The sequence below is a fragment of the Capra hircus genome, chromosome 5 (genome assembly GCF_001704415.2).
Source record: "Capra hircus breed San Clemente chromosome 5, ASM170441v1, whole genome shotgun sequence".
Taxonomy (NCBI): Eukaryota; Metazoa; Chordata; class Mammalia; order Artiodactyla; family Bovidae; genus Capra; species Capra hircus.
Window position 1 is genome coordinate 29,085,531 of NC_030812.1, and position 17,360 is coordinate 29,102,890.

At 35.2% G+C, this 17,360-nt stretch overlaps 1 protein-coding gene across 6 annotated transcripts in view; it reads right to left on the minus strand.

Annotated features, from left to right (window-relative positions):
- LARP4 (La ribonucleoprotein domain family member 4) overlaps positions 864 to 17,360 on the minus strand; it is a 67,579-nt gene continuing 51,082 nt past the window's right edge. For 3 of the 6 annotated variants that reach the window (XM_018047796.1, XM_018047795.1, XM_018047799.1), the window contains 8 exons: positions 16,350 to 16,562; positions 16,038 to 16,171; positions 11,670 to 11,879; positions 11,001 to 11,049; positions 7,881 to 8,042; positions 4,892 to 5,016; positions 4,606 to 4,774; positions 864 to 3,560 (listed from right to left, as the gene is read on the minus strand). In XM_018047796.1, the coding sequence (XP_017903285.1) occupies positions 3,222 to 3,560; positions 4,606 to 4,774; positions 4,892 to 5,016; positions 7,881 to 8,042; positions 11,001 to 11,049; positions 11,670 to 11,879; positions 16,038 to 16,171; positions 16,350 to 16,562 (1,401 nt within the window). In that variant the 3' untranslated portion in view covers positions 864 to 3,221. Of the gene's footprint in view, positions 3,561 to 4,605; positions 4,775 to 4,891; positions 5,017 to 7,880; positions 8,043 to 11,000; positions 11,050 to 11,665; positions 11,880 to 16,037; positions 16,172 to 16,349; positions 16,563 to 17,360 lie in introns of those variants that run through there. The other 3 variants (XM_018047798.1, XM_018047797.1, XM_018047800.1) reach the window with 3 other exon arrangements.

The following is a 17,360-nucleotide window of genomic DNA, read 5'->3' on the forward strand; positions in this document are numbered from 1 at the left end:
TAAAACTTTAGAAAGTGTTCAGTGACTTTTAAATACTATTTTCTGCTCCAGCAGATGCTAATACTCCATCATGAAGCCTTCTCCAAAGCCATCCTGGTTATTTAAAAAAGAAAAAGGAATGTAAAACAATATTCAAGCTACCTTAATTTTTAGGAATCCAAAATAAATAAATCTGCATGTCATTTCATCACATGCAAATTGAACACATATGATGATAACAATAAAACCATATCACTGAAAGATCTTATCTTCTAAAATCCAGTTGAAAAAAATTTAGATGGATCATTCCTTTAAATGCCAGTGTATTTGCAAAAGTGAAATTACTCAGATTAAAGACAGGCCTAGATAACATGAAAATCTTAATTATCTGGATAGAAACTGGAGGCAGATTTTGCCATCTCTATATAGCTTCTCTATGAAGTGCAAGGTGATGACCTTGTATAACTCTTCTCCTCATACCTTAAGAACTATATATAGCAGAAGATCACTGTACCACACACTCAATTATCATTTGTATCTACTTTTACCCTTCAACAACCCAAGGAAGTGTTAAGTCATAAGAATGAAGAGAAACTCTAGACATTTAAATTCTGCCTTCTAAAGAACCAAATAAATAGTTAAACTACAATGAACGCCCAACCTTCATCAGTTTACAGAGTAACGCTGGACAAAAAACCATCAGTTTCACACAACTCACAGGCATCATTTAGATACAGACCTTAATCTGATGTAATAAAATAAATGCTAAATACATACTGTGAATATATATATTATATATATATACACACACACACATACACACACACATTATTCTTCCCTATACATCCCATCAAAATGGAAACTATTAGCTGTAATGAGGCAAATTAAGTTAAAACACTGTATTTAATAAGAAATTTTTAAATGGTCATGTTTTTAAATTTCTACTTTCAATAACATTCTTGGAAAAAGCAAGAACACACTTGCTTTCTTAAAGAACTCTTCTGTCTTGTGTATCAATTAAAAACATTTAGTTTTTAGAAGTTAGGTAGACTAACAGTAAGACACACAAGGATACAAATAATAAAGGCCTATTTCTGAGACACATTGTAAAAAAAAGCTTCATCTAAGTGCAATAATTAAGTTTATAATCCTTACCAAGTGATTTTTATAAAATGTTTATTCTCTTAAATCCAATGCATTCACAGAGTGTTAACACTTTAAATGCTTATCATTCCACCAGCTGCAGCATTATCTAAGTAAACCAAAATAAGCACTTTTATCATAGATGTAGTCAATGATTATTAATACTTTTTTTTTCTTTAAAGGACCTAAACTTCCCCCAAATTTCAACACAGGTAGTTTTATTGTATGTTTCATTTAGTAGAAAATAGTGTGTAGAAATGAATAGCTTCAAACTGCTTAAATATATTATATCATGTTATCAATCCACCAAATCAAAAGCAATTGCCAAGCTGAATAATAAGTTACAAAGAAGTGATAATTCTGGATTGTACAGAAATGTGCAGTGTTTTCAAAGCTCTGAACAATTACCTACTAATACAAATCTCCAAAGCTTAACTTAGAGTTGGAAGATGAGCTTCACAGTAATGTAATTTTAACCTCCATTTACATTCATTTTAATATATTACTAAGATGTTTATTCTATGTCACAATGGTGCTTTCCAGTGTTCACAATTTACAGTTTCAGTTTGTACAAATGTAATTCACTAACATAAGGGACAGTTATTACTATCACAAACTATCCCTAAAGAGAAAACACAGAACTCTGAAAATAGTATGACTTAAAACAGATTAATGCAACATGGTTTTTGATTTTTTAGCCATTTTCTAAACACCAGCATGTAAACTTGCCTATTTCATATAAGAGTTACAACTTTATTCACTGAGAAATTATGTTAATTTTAATTATCTAACTCGTTAACTCAAAAATTTTGTGACTTGCTGGCTCTGTTTCTGTGAATTCCAAACTTGTCTTTTTTTTTCTTTTTTTTTGAGAAAGAGAAAGAAAGCAGGTGATAAATACAATGTAAACAGAAAAAAGTTGTCCCAAAATTAAGCCTTTAGAAAGAAATTTCTTTTAATGTCTACACTATTTAACACTTTAAGAGTTGGCTACACGCTTCATCTTTAACACTAACAAATAAATTATTGTAGGGTCAGTCTGCCCTACCATTCTGGGATCTAAGTTCTAAATACATGACCAGAAGTGTAAAATACTTCAATGTTCAAGTCAGAAATTTAGAACGGTTATGATTTGACTAGACTCATCAAGGCAGTTAGAAACATACAATTCTATAGTTGGTTGGTTATTTTTTGCTTTGGGGGGTGGGTAGTCAAAGAATGGAGAGTAACAAATGAAGTTAACAAAAGAAAACTGTTTCCTATTTTAGGGGGCTGGGGAGAATCACAGGGCTGCTTAAACCTCTGAACTCCATTTGACCCACCCACTCAGATCTACCACAAAATTGCAGTTCTTTGAATAACCCCCATTCTTTCTTTGAATTTCAAACTGATTGACAGTCATATCTCTAAGCACAATCAGAGTTTAACAGCTTGTTGAATGAAATATTAGTAAGGTTGAAAAGACAGACTAAATTTCAAACTGGAAAAAAAATCTACTCAAGTATTACATTCAGTTTTCAAATCATTTACTAACATGACAACAGATTTGGCTTCAGTCGCACTTGCACACACTCACACCACAACAGGCACCCCAGCCACTGATCTGTTTTGCAACACAAGGCCGTATAGGCAGAAATGGCATTCTCCAAGCCAAACTTTAAATAGATTAAAAAAATTAATTTCTAATTTTACAGAAATGCTTCTTCAAAAAATATTTTCTCTCACTCCCTCGTCTCCTACTGAAGGATGTGTAATATGTTTTTTTCCCAAGCTAAATCTGAACCCTCAAAATTGATTCCAGGCAGAAGATCTCTGCAAATTAAAATCAAAAACAAAAATAGAAAAACTATATTTTATATATGTATACATATATATATATATATTTATACTGATTGGAATCCTCCAGCATTTTAAAATCACTTTAGAGATGAATTTTGGGATTCTACTGCTCACAACTCCAAAATCCGTAATGATTTAAGGATGTACTTTCTCTTGCTTCCTTCCTGGCCACCCCCTCCCCTCCAAATCAGTTCAGTATAGCCACGGCTCAAGTTTAATGGGAAGAGAGAGAAGGTTTTGAATAGTTTTTGTTTTGTTTTTTACTTTGGTGATCTGGGTGGCACATATTGCTCTTTGCCATTACGTCGAGTCACTCCCTGAGGTATAGACCTATGGCCAAACTGGCGTCTCTGTTCCCTGATTTTTCCAGCTGCTCCCCTGGGAATGGCATTGCCTCGGAAGCCAGAGTAATCCTTACTAGCCCTTGCTTCTGGCTTCTCGTGTTGTTTCTCAAAGGACTTCTCAGGAGCTCCATTCTCTTCATTTTTGGTGGGAGATACTGCATTGGAGCGCAGTTCTCTCAGTGGCTGTGCAAGAGCTGGAGCTGGCTCTTTAGGGGGCTTCTGGCACACTTCAGCATAACTGAGCTTTCGAGGTTCCTTTGAAGTAGAGAAACAAAAACGTTTATGGTACATATACTCTAAGTGATAAAGTTCAAAAAGAATAGTGTCAACCACAAGAAATCAGTAAGGAAAGGGCAATAGGCAATCTCATACAAATTGCTATTAAAGTGTATTGGTACAATTTTTAAAATTTTATAATTAAAAAGTCCTAGCAATTTACGTATGATACCTTAATTTCACTTGAGATATGTATTTGAAGGATGTACAAGTCAGCACTGTTTATAGTGATGCTAAAAACTGGAAACCTAAGTGTCTAACAAGGAAAACAGATTAAATTAATAATGATGATGAAGTACAATGGTTCCATTCTCTCTCCCCTGGCTAAGAATCCTGAGAGAGACCACAAAAATCTCAGCAGAGCATCTATAAACCAATAATGATAGTGTCTTAACTACCTCATCTGAAAAGGAGATGCTGTGAGAATGGGCCAAAGCATGCAAAAAGACTATAGCCCTGGTCCTAGCATAAAGAATGCATCTAAAAACTGGCAGCTGCTATTCTATTATTACTTTTGTTATTAAATGACAAGGTAAAATGTTCTTAACCTAGAGAAAAGAAAGAGCTGTACCAAAAATGGACAGTTATATAAATAAAAGACTTATGGCTAAATTCTGTGGGTTCTTACCTCCCTCTCTGCATTTCTATATTTTTCAAATTTATAAAAATGATTCTGGAAACTTTTAAAGATGGCAGTGGCCCCTCAAGGGTTTCATAGATTTGTTAAGCATTATACAGAAAGAATTTCAAGAGGCTCAAAGCCAAAAAAGACACAGTTACCAAGAAAAGTAAGCTTCACTTAACCATAATGATTGGAAATAATGGCAGTAATTTCTTCACTCCCTCAACAAGGGTAAAATTTCCCTTTTCTTCAGACTGACTTTAAACTTTTTTGACGCAGGCAGCCAGCCCCAGTTTGGCCATTTCCAAATGACTCTGCTCTAGCAGAGTTCTATGAAAAATAAAATTTCTCATTATTTAACCTATTGTTTTATTCTCACATAAACTAAATTTATCAAGTTACCTGCAGGGCCACAGCTACAGTCGCACTTATGTTACTATTACACGGTGAAGCAGTATTTGTTCTCAATGGCTTTGCAGTACTCGGGGAAGAAAGTGGTACTGTTGGCTGGCTGGGAACATCCTTCTGAACAGTGGAATCCTCTACTAGATCCTTTTCAGGCTGAGTTGTGCTACCGAAAAAAGAACTTGACATTAGGCTTAGAATATAACGTAAAGAAACAGCTGAGCAAATGACCAGATGCAAAAGTAATCTTAATGTGAAAGATCATCCACATTGAAACATGTACCTTAATACAGAAAGCTCAGCTGTACATGGGGGACTGGGGCTCATACTGAGTTGCTGGGCAGAGGTGCAGTCTGTCTGTCCATCTTCTGCAGGCACTGGGCAGCTAACTCTGAACTCTTCATTATCCTTAAAAGTGGAAACATATTTCAAAATTGAATTTATATAGATACTTCTCCAAAGACGATAAACATAGCCAATAAGAACATGCATGAAAAGCCTGACATAATTATCCAATAGGGAAATGCAAATCAAAACTACAATGAGAAACCGCTTCACACTCACTTCCAATAGCTATAATCAGTATGTTAGTGGTGGTATGTAGATATTGAGATTCTCAAACACTGAGGATGGAAATGTAAAATATGCAGCCGCTCTGTTAAAACAGTCTGGCAACTTCTCACAAAGTTACATATGGAGCTACCACACGATGCAGCAATTCTATTCAGTTAAAAATCCAAGAGAAAACATGTCTATATAAAAACTTTAATACAAATGTTCACAGTACTATTATTTTTAATAGCCAAAAAGTGAACAAGCTGGTGAGTGGATGAACAAAATGTGGCATGTATCTATCCAATGGAATATCACCGCACAATGAAAGGAATGAAGTACTGATGCACACTAAAACAAAGAATGGTCCGTGAGGACATTATGCTAAGTGAAATAAGTCAGTCACGAAAAGACAAATATTGTTTGATTCCACATATATGAGGTACCTAGAATAGTCAAATTCACAGACACAAAGCAGAATGGTGGTTGCCAGGGGCTAAGGGAAGAGCGGAATGGGAGCGACACATTTATCATGGTTAAGTTGATAAATTTTACATATATTTTACTACAAGTATAAAAAAAGAAAAACAAGAAAGACCCCTAAGAAATTAAAATCGACTGACAAAATAAAATTTTAATAAATTTTTAGGGGTATGGGATTAAAATTTTTAAAAATTTCACAACAGCTTTTAAAGGTAACATTCAGAAAAACTTTGTAGAAAATATAGACAAGCAAATGACAAAAATTAGAAAAGCCAAACAAGAAAATCAGAGATCTGACATACAAGGTCCATATCAAATTGAGTGTTTATCTCACATTTGTGGGTTAGAATTACAAGAAGTACACTTTATTGTCATTCTTTAAAAATGTATCTGTGTATCACTGGAATTAGATTTTCTGAGCAGAGCAGTCATGGAGCAGTTTCTGATGAGATGTCTCCAATACACCCTTGAAATGAGATGTGTGCATGTCCAGCTCTTTGTGATCTGTGGACTGTAGCCCACCAGGCCCCTCTGTCCATGGGATTCTCCAGGCAAGAATACTGGAGCAGGTTGCCATTTCCTTCTCCAGGGGATCTTCCCGACCCAGGGATCAAACCCAGGTCTCTTGTGTCTCCGGCACTGGCAGGCAGGTTCCTTCCACTAGCACCACCAGGGAACCAACACCTCTATGTATCATACCTCACCAAATTTGAGAAGCCATCAACTGTAAAACATACTGATTAGTTTATATACTACTACGAAAAAACACTGCCACTAAAACTACAATAGATTTTAACTGTAAGACAGCATGATTTTCAAAGGTGAAAATGTTTGAAAAAAAAAAATCTATCTTAGAATCAGTGAGCCAAAGTGTTGCTCAGCTGTGTTTGACTCTTTGCAACCCCATGGACTGTAGCCCACCAGGCTCCTCTGTCCAAGGAATTCTCCAGACAAGATATTGGAAGTGGGTTGCCATTTCCTTCTCCAGGGATTGAACCTGGGTCTCCTGCAATGCAGGCAGATTCTTTACCATTTAAACAACTACAAAATAACAGAATTACATAATTTAAAAAAAGACTGTAAAATATCTTAAAAATTGTGAGGGAAAACAATTTCTAATAAAGAATTCTACAGAAAAAAGCTACTGGTGAAGCGTGAGAACTGAAAAACATTTTTAGAATGCAAGAAAGATCTCAAAAAATTTATACTAAAAACCTCATAAAGGAAGCCTAGGAAGATCTGACTGGCCATAAAATGGGAAAGTCAAACAAGAGTAAGAAGAGGGGATCTAGATGGTGAAGTCCCAAGAACACAGCTGTGCAAAGTATAAGAAGGGAGACATATAATAACAGTATCCTATGAGGCTCAGTTATAGGAAAAAAAAAAAAAGATGCAATATTGAGATATGACTCATAAATGATGGCATGACCTACTTTACCTGGCAGTGTCTTTTTTTCTTTCTTAGTGATACCAAAATAACGGGCCATCCTTTAACTGATGGCATCACAGATATGATGAAATACAATATACTGGGAGGATAAAGTGCATCGGTTTAAGAGAGTTAAACCCTTAGCTTCTAGGGTGTAAAGTTAATAAACAACATCTAAAACTGAATAGTCAAGAAGCAGTAGTATAAACATGTTAAATGAGAAATACAAGGATAAATGTGAGAGAAAGCTAGAGTTGAAAGTGGATTCAAGAGACACTATTTTTCTTTATAAGCCCAGATATACTATGTACATACACTCTTAAAAATAAAATTGAGTTAGAAACAAAAGGTAGAAAATGAGAAAAATTTGTGGGGCATGAAGATTTAGCATATAGAGGGCTACACTCAAAAATATTGTAGGATGGGTTATCCCAAGCTTTTGACATCAACTCTCCATTTATTTGAAAGACTGAGTTTACCAAAATAGCTTAGAATTCACTGGCATTATTAGTTAATTGGAAACAACACAAGTTGAAACAACACTTTCCATTCAGCTTGCATTAATTAGTTCTACCAAGCTGGGTTGACTGATACAAAGACATGCAAATATGAAGAAACATTTTATTGACCTTGCGTAGCTTTAACACAAATCTTTGCCTATGACTCAATTATGCTAAAAACCTCATGAATTAAAAACTCTGGCAGAAGTAAGCACTGAGTGCAAATAAAATTCTAATTCTAACAATAACACTGAAAACAAAGGCAAAAATTGGTCCCATAAGATATAGATCGATGTTTCAGTGTTTACCTTTTCTTTGCAGACACCCTTAACAACATCAGACATCCTGCTCTCCAAAACAAGTTCACCTGGGGTTCTTGATGAACTTCCAGGTAAAGGAGGAAAATTTGAGGCTAGCAAGTCAAACTTTGGTGTGGGAACCTTTGCTTCAGCTGTTGAAGGATGGGGTCTCTAAAAGACACAAGTCAAAAAACAGGTTACATGTCTATTACATTCCTTAACCCTGTACCACAGAAGCTGAAAGCTGTAGAAACAAACAAAATTGCACCCTAATGAACAGAACTCTTCCTCTATAAATTCTTGGATTCTCATCTCAGTTGAACTCTCATTAGTAATTTATCGGTCCAATTTATCCTTAGTCAGCTTCTTCTCTTGGTTCCTTTGCAAACTTTGCCACTTTCCTTAAACCTTCTAATCAATCTCCACTATTCTTCGCTTTCTAAATTTGCTACACCCTCTCCCGTAACAACAACAAAAAACCCTACACTATCTAGATTTGCCAGCATCTTTCCTCCTTCCATAGTCTCAAGAGAAAACAATATCCTTCCTTAAGAATCTTATCTCTCTTTCATCTATCCCACTCTATATTCTCAGACAAACCTCTCACATACTGTTTTCTCCTCTACTCCCTCACCTCTGTATTTACCACATCGCTGAAACTGCTGTGACAAGTCACCAATACCTTGCACAACACAAAACCTGAGGTTTCCCCCCACTGACCTCACTACAGCAAACATTCTTTCCTACGGGAGCTCATTCTTCTTTAGCTTCTGATACTTTCTCTTCATTCTCAGGTCTGACAAGCACGTGCTCATCTTTCCCTGTCAGCTTCTTTGGAAGGTTTTTGATTTCTGTATGATTACTGCTCTTACTGCCTTTACAAACTCTCCCTGTGTGATATCCATTATCCACGGCTTCAACTACTACCTACGTGCAAACAACTCTAAAACCAATCATTTTCACTTTTTGGAAAATTTTTGGTTGCACAACTCTGAAAATTTATCAAAAATCACTATGTTGTACACTTTTAAATATTTTCAGAGCAGATCTTTGCCAGAAACCCAGAAATCCACTTGCCTACTAGCCATCTCCACTTGGATTTCTCTTGGATACTTCAAACAAAATGAAATAATTCATTTTTCAACCCCAAAGCTACCATGATCCTCACAGTTCCATTCTTGCTGTTTTAAAAATCAGTCTACACAGAGTCCCCTGCATGATCTTATCCATTCTTATAACTGTAATTACTGCCAGCAACCCTATAAATTCTAAATCTCACGCTAAGGTCTCCTCACTGCACGATGGCACCCCCACCCTGCCTTTTCTACAGAAAAGCATGTTTGCCTACTTTGCTTTCAATCCTCGATCCAGATGTTTTCAACATCGAACAGACCTCAAACCTAACTCTCCTCTCAATTGATCAGGGCCTCTTGAAGATTCACATGACCTGCTATAATGATATCCTAAAAAACCTGCCTTACAATCTCAAGGCTGACTATGGTATAGAAAGTTGTAAATGCAAACAACCACACTTTTCAAAGGGTTCACAGTTTGCCCCAAGAACTATTCTTTGGGTTAAAATGCAATTATTTTTCCTTGAAAAGTTGGTCACTTTTCACTGCTCAAACATGTGGTATCTGTATATTTTTAGGTATATTATGCAAACACTATATAGTACACTATTATATATGTATATTAATTTACTATTTATGCATGTAAAGCATTATATTCCACACATATATAAATTCTAGTGTTTTCTTGAAACCTCCATGCTTTCCTACACTAGCATCCTGTATCATGCATCGAACCTGGACTGGCAATACGTTTCACATATAATAATATACATGTTTCAATGCCATTCTCCCAAATTATCCCACCCTTGCCCTCTCCCAGAGTCCAAAAGACCATTCTATACATCTGTGTCTCTTTTGCTGTCTCGCATACAGGGTTACCATTACCATCTTTCTAAATTCCATATATATGCATTAGTATACTGTATCGGTGTTTTTCTTTCTGGCTTACTATACTCTGTATAATAGGCTCCGGTTTCATCCACCTCATTAGAACTGATTCAAATGTATTCTTTTTAATGGTTGAGTAATATTCCATTGTGTATATGCAGCACAGCTTTCTTATCCATTCGTCTGCCGATGGACATCTAGGTTGCTTTCATGTCCTAGCTATTATAAACAGTGCTGCGATGAACACTGGGGTACACATATCTCTTTCAATTCTGATTTCCTCGGTGTGTATGCCCAGCTTCTTACACTATTTTTATTCCTCAACTCCAGTTAGGAGATGGCAAATGTTCACCATGAACAAACCTCAAAAAATAAAAATATGAATAATTTGAAGCTAGCTAAGTGAGGATTCAAAAACCTGCCTAGAACTATAAAGAATTTTTTTTTTAAATCTTAAGTGGGAAATATAAAAATCAGCAGTAGGTAGAGAATTGCCCCTAAGTAACAATAAATAAATAGTGTAATAATTTCCAACATCACCCAACAGAGCTTTAAAAGTGAACCACATACTATATTAGATTTGCAAAAAATCATATACTTTGTAAAGCTATGGACAAATAGGAACTTTCTTCACTGAGTGAAAATTGACACAAACCCTATGAAAGCCATCACGCAGTAACTTACTGAACTGTGACTCAGAAATCTTATCTCCAGGGATTCTCCTTCATATACTATAGCATAGACAGGAAGTGATGGTTATACGAGGTTATCACTGCACTGTTTGTAACAGAATTGTAAGATTAAAATATTGAAATTCCTTAAATCTCCATTAATAAAGCAATAATTAAACTTTACATGGAATATTTTCATGGATTTTATTTTAAACCATGTGAATAGGTTAGGCATTCAAACATTTTTTTTTTTTTTTAAGTGAGCAACACAGGTCAAATCTCTAACTACGTGTGTGCTCTAAGGGTGATGGTGGATATTTCAGGGTCAAAAATAGGCTATAATTATCTTTGCTGAATATTATAACCAATAAAACAAAATCGAGGAAAGACATACCAGAATTCAATGCCATGCTAAATCACACAAGAAAAACAAAGAAACAAACAAACCCTGAACACATGTAATTAAAAGTTAAACAACAACAACAACAACAACTTACTGGGATCCTTTCATCTTCCCGACGTCTTCGACCTCTGAAGAGAGTTCTCCTTTTAACAATGATAAAAGGGGGTGAGGGGTGGGGGAGGAAGGAGAACTCATTAAGTTTCTTCAAATGTGTATGTTCTATCAAAGATGGGTGAATTTTTACTTCCTAAATCTCCTTTATTATTAAAGGATATATATTCTTCTGAAGGGATCCTAAGCTGATCTACAGAAAATGTCACCTACCACCACCACCACTACTAAGTAAACTGGTCCTATTTTCATTATCAGTGCTCCCTCCACATCAGGATCATATTAGGATTCAGTTTTTTTTGTTTAGGTAGGGTAGACAATAAATATATAACCCAATTCCCACAGTTCACATGTTGCCAGAAATTAAAACTATGATGGCTTAAGATACTAATCTTTCCTTAGTGAACTGTAAAGAACTTCAGAATAACTTTTATAAACCTCTGACTCAGAGTTATATTCTTTATAGGGATTCTAAATTTCTTAATTATGAAAAACTAGTAACCCATATTATGTGAACAAAAAAATTTTTAGCATAACTATATATGAAAAATTAAATTTAAAAAATCACTAGATCATGGACTTCTAATATTCATATTATGATTAAAGAATTTTCATATACATTATTTCCATATTTATTACCATATTTCCTTACCTGCCCCTGCCATAGTCCCCATTCTGTTCCATCTGCAAAGTGGGAGTTTCTTTTGGAAGGTAGCTTTGTTCCTGATGCCCTGTTACTGCAGGATTATGTCGTTCAGTTGCAAAGTTCCTTGAACCAGATCTGGTCAATGGTCCATCCCCCAACGACACAGTGCCCTCTGTTGAATGTTCTGAACCACCTGACCTAAAATGAGGCTTCACACTGTAAGAAACATAAGGCCATATACACGAAAGAATAAATTAAGACAGAAAAATCCTTCCTCTTAATGGCAGAAATTCTTAATAGGCCAAGTTAAAAACTGCCTTCTGCTGTATTCTGATTTTCCATAAACTAGGTTGGACACAGAAGCATTATATTGTAAAAATGTAAACCCTTTAATGTCTCAGATGTATTATTTTTAAAAGGCAAAGAATTTTTTCATTAAAAAAGCTGTCTGGAACGATCTGGAAATGATCCAAAGTTCTTCAAGATTAAGCTACTTCCACCTCAAAATTCAGGATATAACTAGGATTTCAGCTAACTTCTTTAGCACAAGATACAGTTTTGACATATCTAAATCAGCCAGACTAGAAGCTTATTGAATCTATGCCATACATTCTCAACAAGGCAATAAAACCCCCAAAGAGAGTAAGAACTAGAATAAACAGACATACAATAATCTCTAGCATTAAATTATCATATGAGGGAATTGGAGGAAGAGTCTAAAAAGGCTCTTTAGGGGACTGAAAGTATTATCCTCCAATTAAAAATAAAATTAGAAAAAAAAAATCCACCTTCCAATGCAGGGGACAGGGGTTCAATCCCTGGTTGGGGAACTAAGATGCTATAAGCTATGGGACAACTAAGCCTGCAAGCCATTACAACTATTTAGCCCACGCGCTCCAGAGCCTGCAGGCCACACGTGCCACAACTAGAGAAAGCTTGGGGCCGCAAGAAAAACCCAATACAGTCAAAATTAAACTAAATGAATAAAGTTTATTTTTTAAAAAGTGAGAATATTTCAAGTAAGCTCAAGTAACTGAGGATCTTGGCTCTACAGCAGATTAAAAAAGGAAGTACTAGATTTTCATTTAGCCCCTTCCCTGCAGTTTATACATTCCATTTTTTTAGTCTATTTTCATAGTTATTCAGCTACCCTACTAACTCTTTAGAAAATGTAACAAATAAAGGTACTACTACTAAAACAAACATAAATACCAGGCTATAAATTTTAGCTAAGTCTCATATATGATACTTTTCCAGAAAATTACTTATATGATACAAAATAGATTCTGAATAGCAATGAAATTCAGTGTCAACTAACACAAACTAATTTTCAAAACATTTATATTATCCATCAGATCTGAAAATGACCTCAGGAGGTACATATGCTGTTTATGTATCTGTTCAGAAACTATCACCAAAATCTTCTCACTGTATCAATACACCCAATAAGACAAGTTACTAGGTTTAAAAAGCCCCCAGATCTCATAATCTTTCCCTTCACAGAGAGGGACTTACAATCGAAGTCCAGGCAAAGGAAGAAAGGATGAGAAAAGAAATGTGATAAAAGACGAGAAGGAATGTGACAGAAAGATAAAGTATTAAAGGAAGAAAATTGCCCAGATTTCTGAAAGTTAGTCCTATGATCATCACTGGGCTGTTACAAGGTTAGTATTATAAACTGCTCCTTGACCAATGACTTAAATATATAAAAATAAAGGCTTGGCAGTAGTCACTTCTTAGAAGTAAGATGGAAATCAAGATTTGGGTTTGTAGTCAACAGGCTCTAGTTCATCTCCAACATCTACATTTTTATAAGGAAGTATCTGTGTATTATTTCTGTGACTAAAAATTAGTAACTATCTACGTTGGTCAAATATATGGATAAAACTATACACAAATAGACTTGAGTAACAAGGAAAATCATACTAAATCTGTATCTCCAAAACCACAGATACATCTCCTAGTAAGCAAGAATAACTTGACTGTCATTCTTGGCTTTCTTATTGCAAATTTACCTCTTCTGCCAAGAAAGCAAAGCAGATAAAAACATCAAGTGACAATACAGGAATACCATAAACCCACATAACGTATTTTTAAGGTAAACATCTGCAAACACTTTTTGTTGTTACTGAAAACTGTTTTTAGTCTATCATATAACCAAGATGTCTATTTCATTTACCTGCTTAAAGCAAAATTCACCCCTTCAAAGAAAAGTAAAATCAACAGATACATATTTCTACAAAGTTACTATTTCTAATCATAAGAAATCTATCTCCTCACAAGGGAAGTATAAACTGTCATTTGTATTAATGGAATTATTTTCAAGAAAAAAAAAAAAAACTTTACTAGCTATAGTAGAAGAAAAAGAAATATACTAATCTCAGGTTTGCTAATTAATAAAAAGCCATGTAAGCCTAGTAAGATAACTATCCCCCTCAACTTTCAGTTTCTTCATCTGTAAAATGAATAAAACGACACTATAACAAAGGTCTTTCCAGACTTAAACATCACTATCTCTATGTGTATATGGTAATTAATTTTTTATTAACAGGACGGAGGTTAGAGGACAGTGTGTGTTTTAAGGCTCATTGAACTTCTACATATATGTCCTAGCAATCACCTGAATTTTGTTCTTATTACTGTATCAAACTAACAGTCATTTATAAGAGCACAAATAATCTTTTGTTTATAATGAATCCTTCATTCTTACAATATGAAAAGTTCTCATTTGAAACTTCATAGAACAATTCACCCAGGGATCGAACCCAGGTCTCCTGCATTGTAGACAGACACTTTACCGTCTGAGCCACCAGGGAAGTCTTTATGAATGTGTATACACAGTAAAAATTGCCAAACATTTAAAAGTGACCTTCAGGGAATTCTCTGGTGGTCTCAGTGGTTAGGACTTGGCACTATCAGTGCTACGGGCCCAAGTTCAATACCTGATTGGGGAACTAAGACTCTACAAGCTTCCTAGTGTGAACAACAACAAAGATGTTCCAATGTTTAAACCAAATGTGTCAGTTAAAATTGAGTACAAAATCTGTGACTATTAGAGAGTGGTATATATGAATGCTTCTAGAATCTACTGAGAAGAGTTTTTTTTTTTTTTTTTTAATACTGGAAGGCTTGTTTCTTCAGTGAAGCATGTTTCAGAAAAACCTTATAAAGAAGAATTAAGTTCCTAAAAGCTATTTTGGAAAAACATACCCCACATGTGGTCTCCTTGCCAAAAAGAACCAAGTAAGAGAATTCTCATTCTGGCAAGAAAAAAAAAATTACTGAACAGAAATAATTAAAAACAAAAAACAACATAGGAGGCTCACAAAATAAGGCAGAGAAATAATAGATGTGAACTACTAAATAAATCTAAACAACTAAGTAAATCTGAGCCCCTTCTCCTTTGGTTACTTACACTCCAGCAAAACTCATATTATATACCAAATTACTGAGATTACCAGTTGATAATCTCAACTGAGATTCTGGAGTTCTTAACAATTTATTCAGAATACTATGGTTTAAGTGTAGACTTTGGAATCAAACTGCCTGGACTCAAATCTTGGCTCTGCAAGCTACTGGCTACATGCTTTTGGACATGATATATAACATTTTTATTTCTCAGATTTCTTCTTTTAAATTAACACAATACTGTATCTACAGGGTTATGAAAATTAACAGTGATATAACAAATCAAGGCCTTAAAACAGAACTTTAGACATGACTCAGTAAAGAACGGGCTTCCATGGTGGCTCAGACAGTAAAGAATCCACCCACAATGTAGAAGAACTGGGTTCGATCCCTGGGTTGGGACGATCCCCTGGAGGAGGGCATGGCAACCCACTCCAGTATTCTTGCCTGGAGAATCCCCATGGACAGAGGAGCCTGACGGGCTACAGTCCTTGGGGTTGCAAGGAGTCGGACATGACTGAGTGACTCAGCACAGCATAGTTTGTGGAAATCAAGTCAATCCTTAAAAACGATAAATAACTCACTCTCCCAGTATTTATTACTCAAACCAGTTAACATTTCTACCATCAAAAAACTCATTCTACAAAACATTATTTAACACATTAAATGGTATCTAGAAACCAGATTTTATATTGTTACCACAAAATTTTTTCTGTTCTTGTTATTATTTAAAAAAAAAAGTCAATATATACTGGTGTATAATCTCAGTCCCAAATTCTTTTTATATGCATTATCAACTCTGAGGTAAAAGTGTGTTGATTAATTGTTAACATACACTTTTTTTTCAGGGGGGGTGTGTGGGACCTTTTTATTATGTTAGAAAATAAGCATTGCTATTAACATACTGACTGTAAGAACTATCGGGAATTGTGTACAATAAATTCCAGCTATCATATTTTACCTTACCGATTTTTTTGGAATGGTCGACCCATATTTACAGCGGCAGCGGCAGCAGCAGCGGCAGCAGCAGCGGCAGCATTTGTTTTATAAGATCCTGGTGAATTAAAGCCATTCACAAAACTACCATTGGGAAAGGGAGCCTAAAAGAAAATTTTAATGTTTAAATTGATTTGGGGTATTAAATATACTTATCACCATTTAAAGCCTATAAAGTAACCACCATCAATACAAAACAAAATAAAACAAGAACTCTAACTCTGATTTCTTCAAATTTCAGCTTCAGTGAAAAACCACATATTTTCTAAGGATCTCACTTACCAGCGGTGTTTCAAAGTAAGGTGCGGGATTTGGAGACCAAGACTGAGGCACAATACTATAGACAGAGTACTGTTGGTGAGGATTATATACAGGCTGCATAAAGACCGGTGAGGCATACTGTGCTTGAGTTTGAATGGGCTGACTATACATACTAGAATCCATTAATCGATAACCATTCTTAGCAAAAAATGTATTGATGGCTTTTATCCTTGCCTAAAAGCAAGAAGAACACAAAGAATATATAATCACAAAGGATTAAGTGTATACTTTCACAAATATATTTAATTTTAAACATTTTACTTTTAAAAACTTTTACACAGAAAATACAATTAATACAATAAACAAAGTAAAATCATAAAAGTCAAAATATTAAAAATAACGGCAACTTATCAAAACAAGGGGAAAAAAAGGCAAGTGGCTCTTATGTGGAAAGATGTTAGACCTTGCTCACAGAGAAATGCAATTAGAATGGAATTAATATTTCCCACTTATAAAATTGGCAAAAGCCTAAAAATCTAACAACATACTCTACTGAAAAAGTTGTGGCAAAACACATACTCTGATACACTGATGATGGGTGTTCAAAACAGTACAACCCTTAAAAAGGGAAATAAATAAAAGTAACCTCGTGACTCCGGAGCCTTTTGACAGAAAATGCCTAAGAGCCTGGAAGACTGTCCCATTAGAAAGCAAGGAACATTGAAAACTACCCTAACAAAAGGACTCAGAGAGGCTACACTTCATCAGTAAGGACAATAAATACACCAAATATGTTTAAATATTCAAAAACCAAAAATAGCTGAACGGTTGTTTTTGAAGGTCATTTTGAAGGGGCTTCCCTGGTGGTGCAGACAGTAAAGAATCTGCCTGCAATGCAGGAGACTCAGGTTCAATTCCTGGGTTGGGAAGATTCTCTGGAGAAGGAAATGGCAACCCACTCTAGTATTCTTGCCTGGGAAATCCCATGGACAGAGGAGCCTGGCAGGCTACAGTCCATGGGGTTGCAATAGA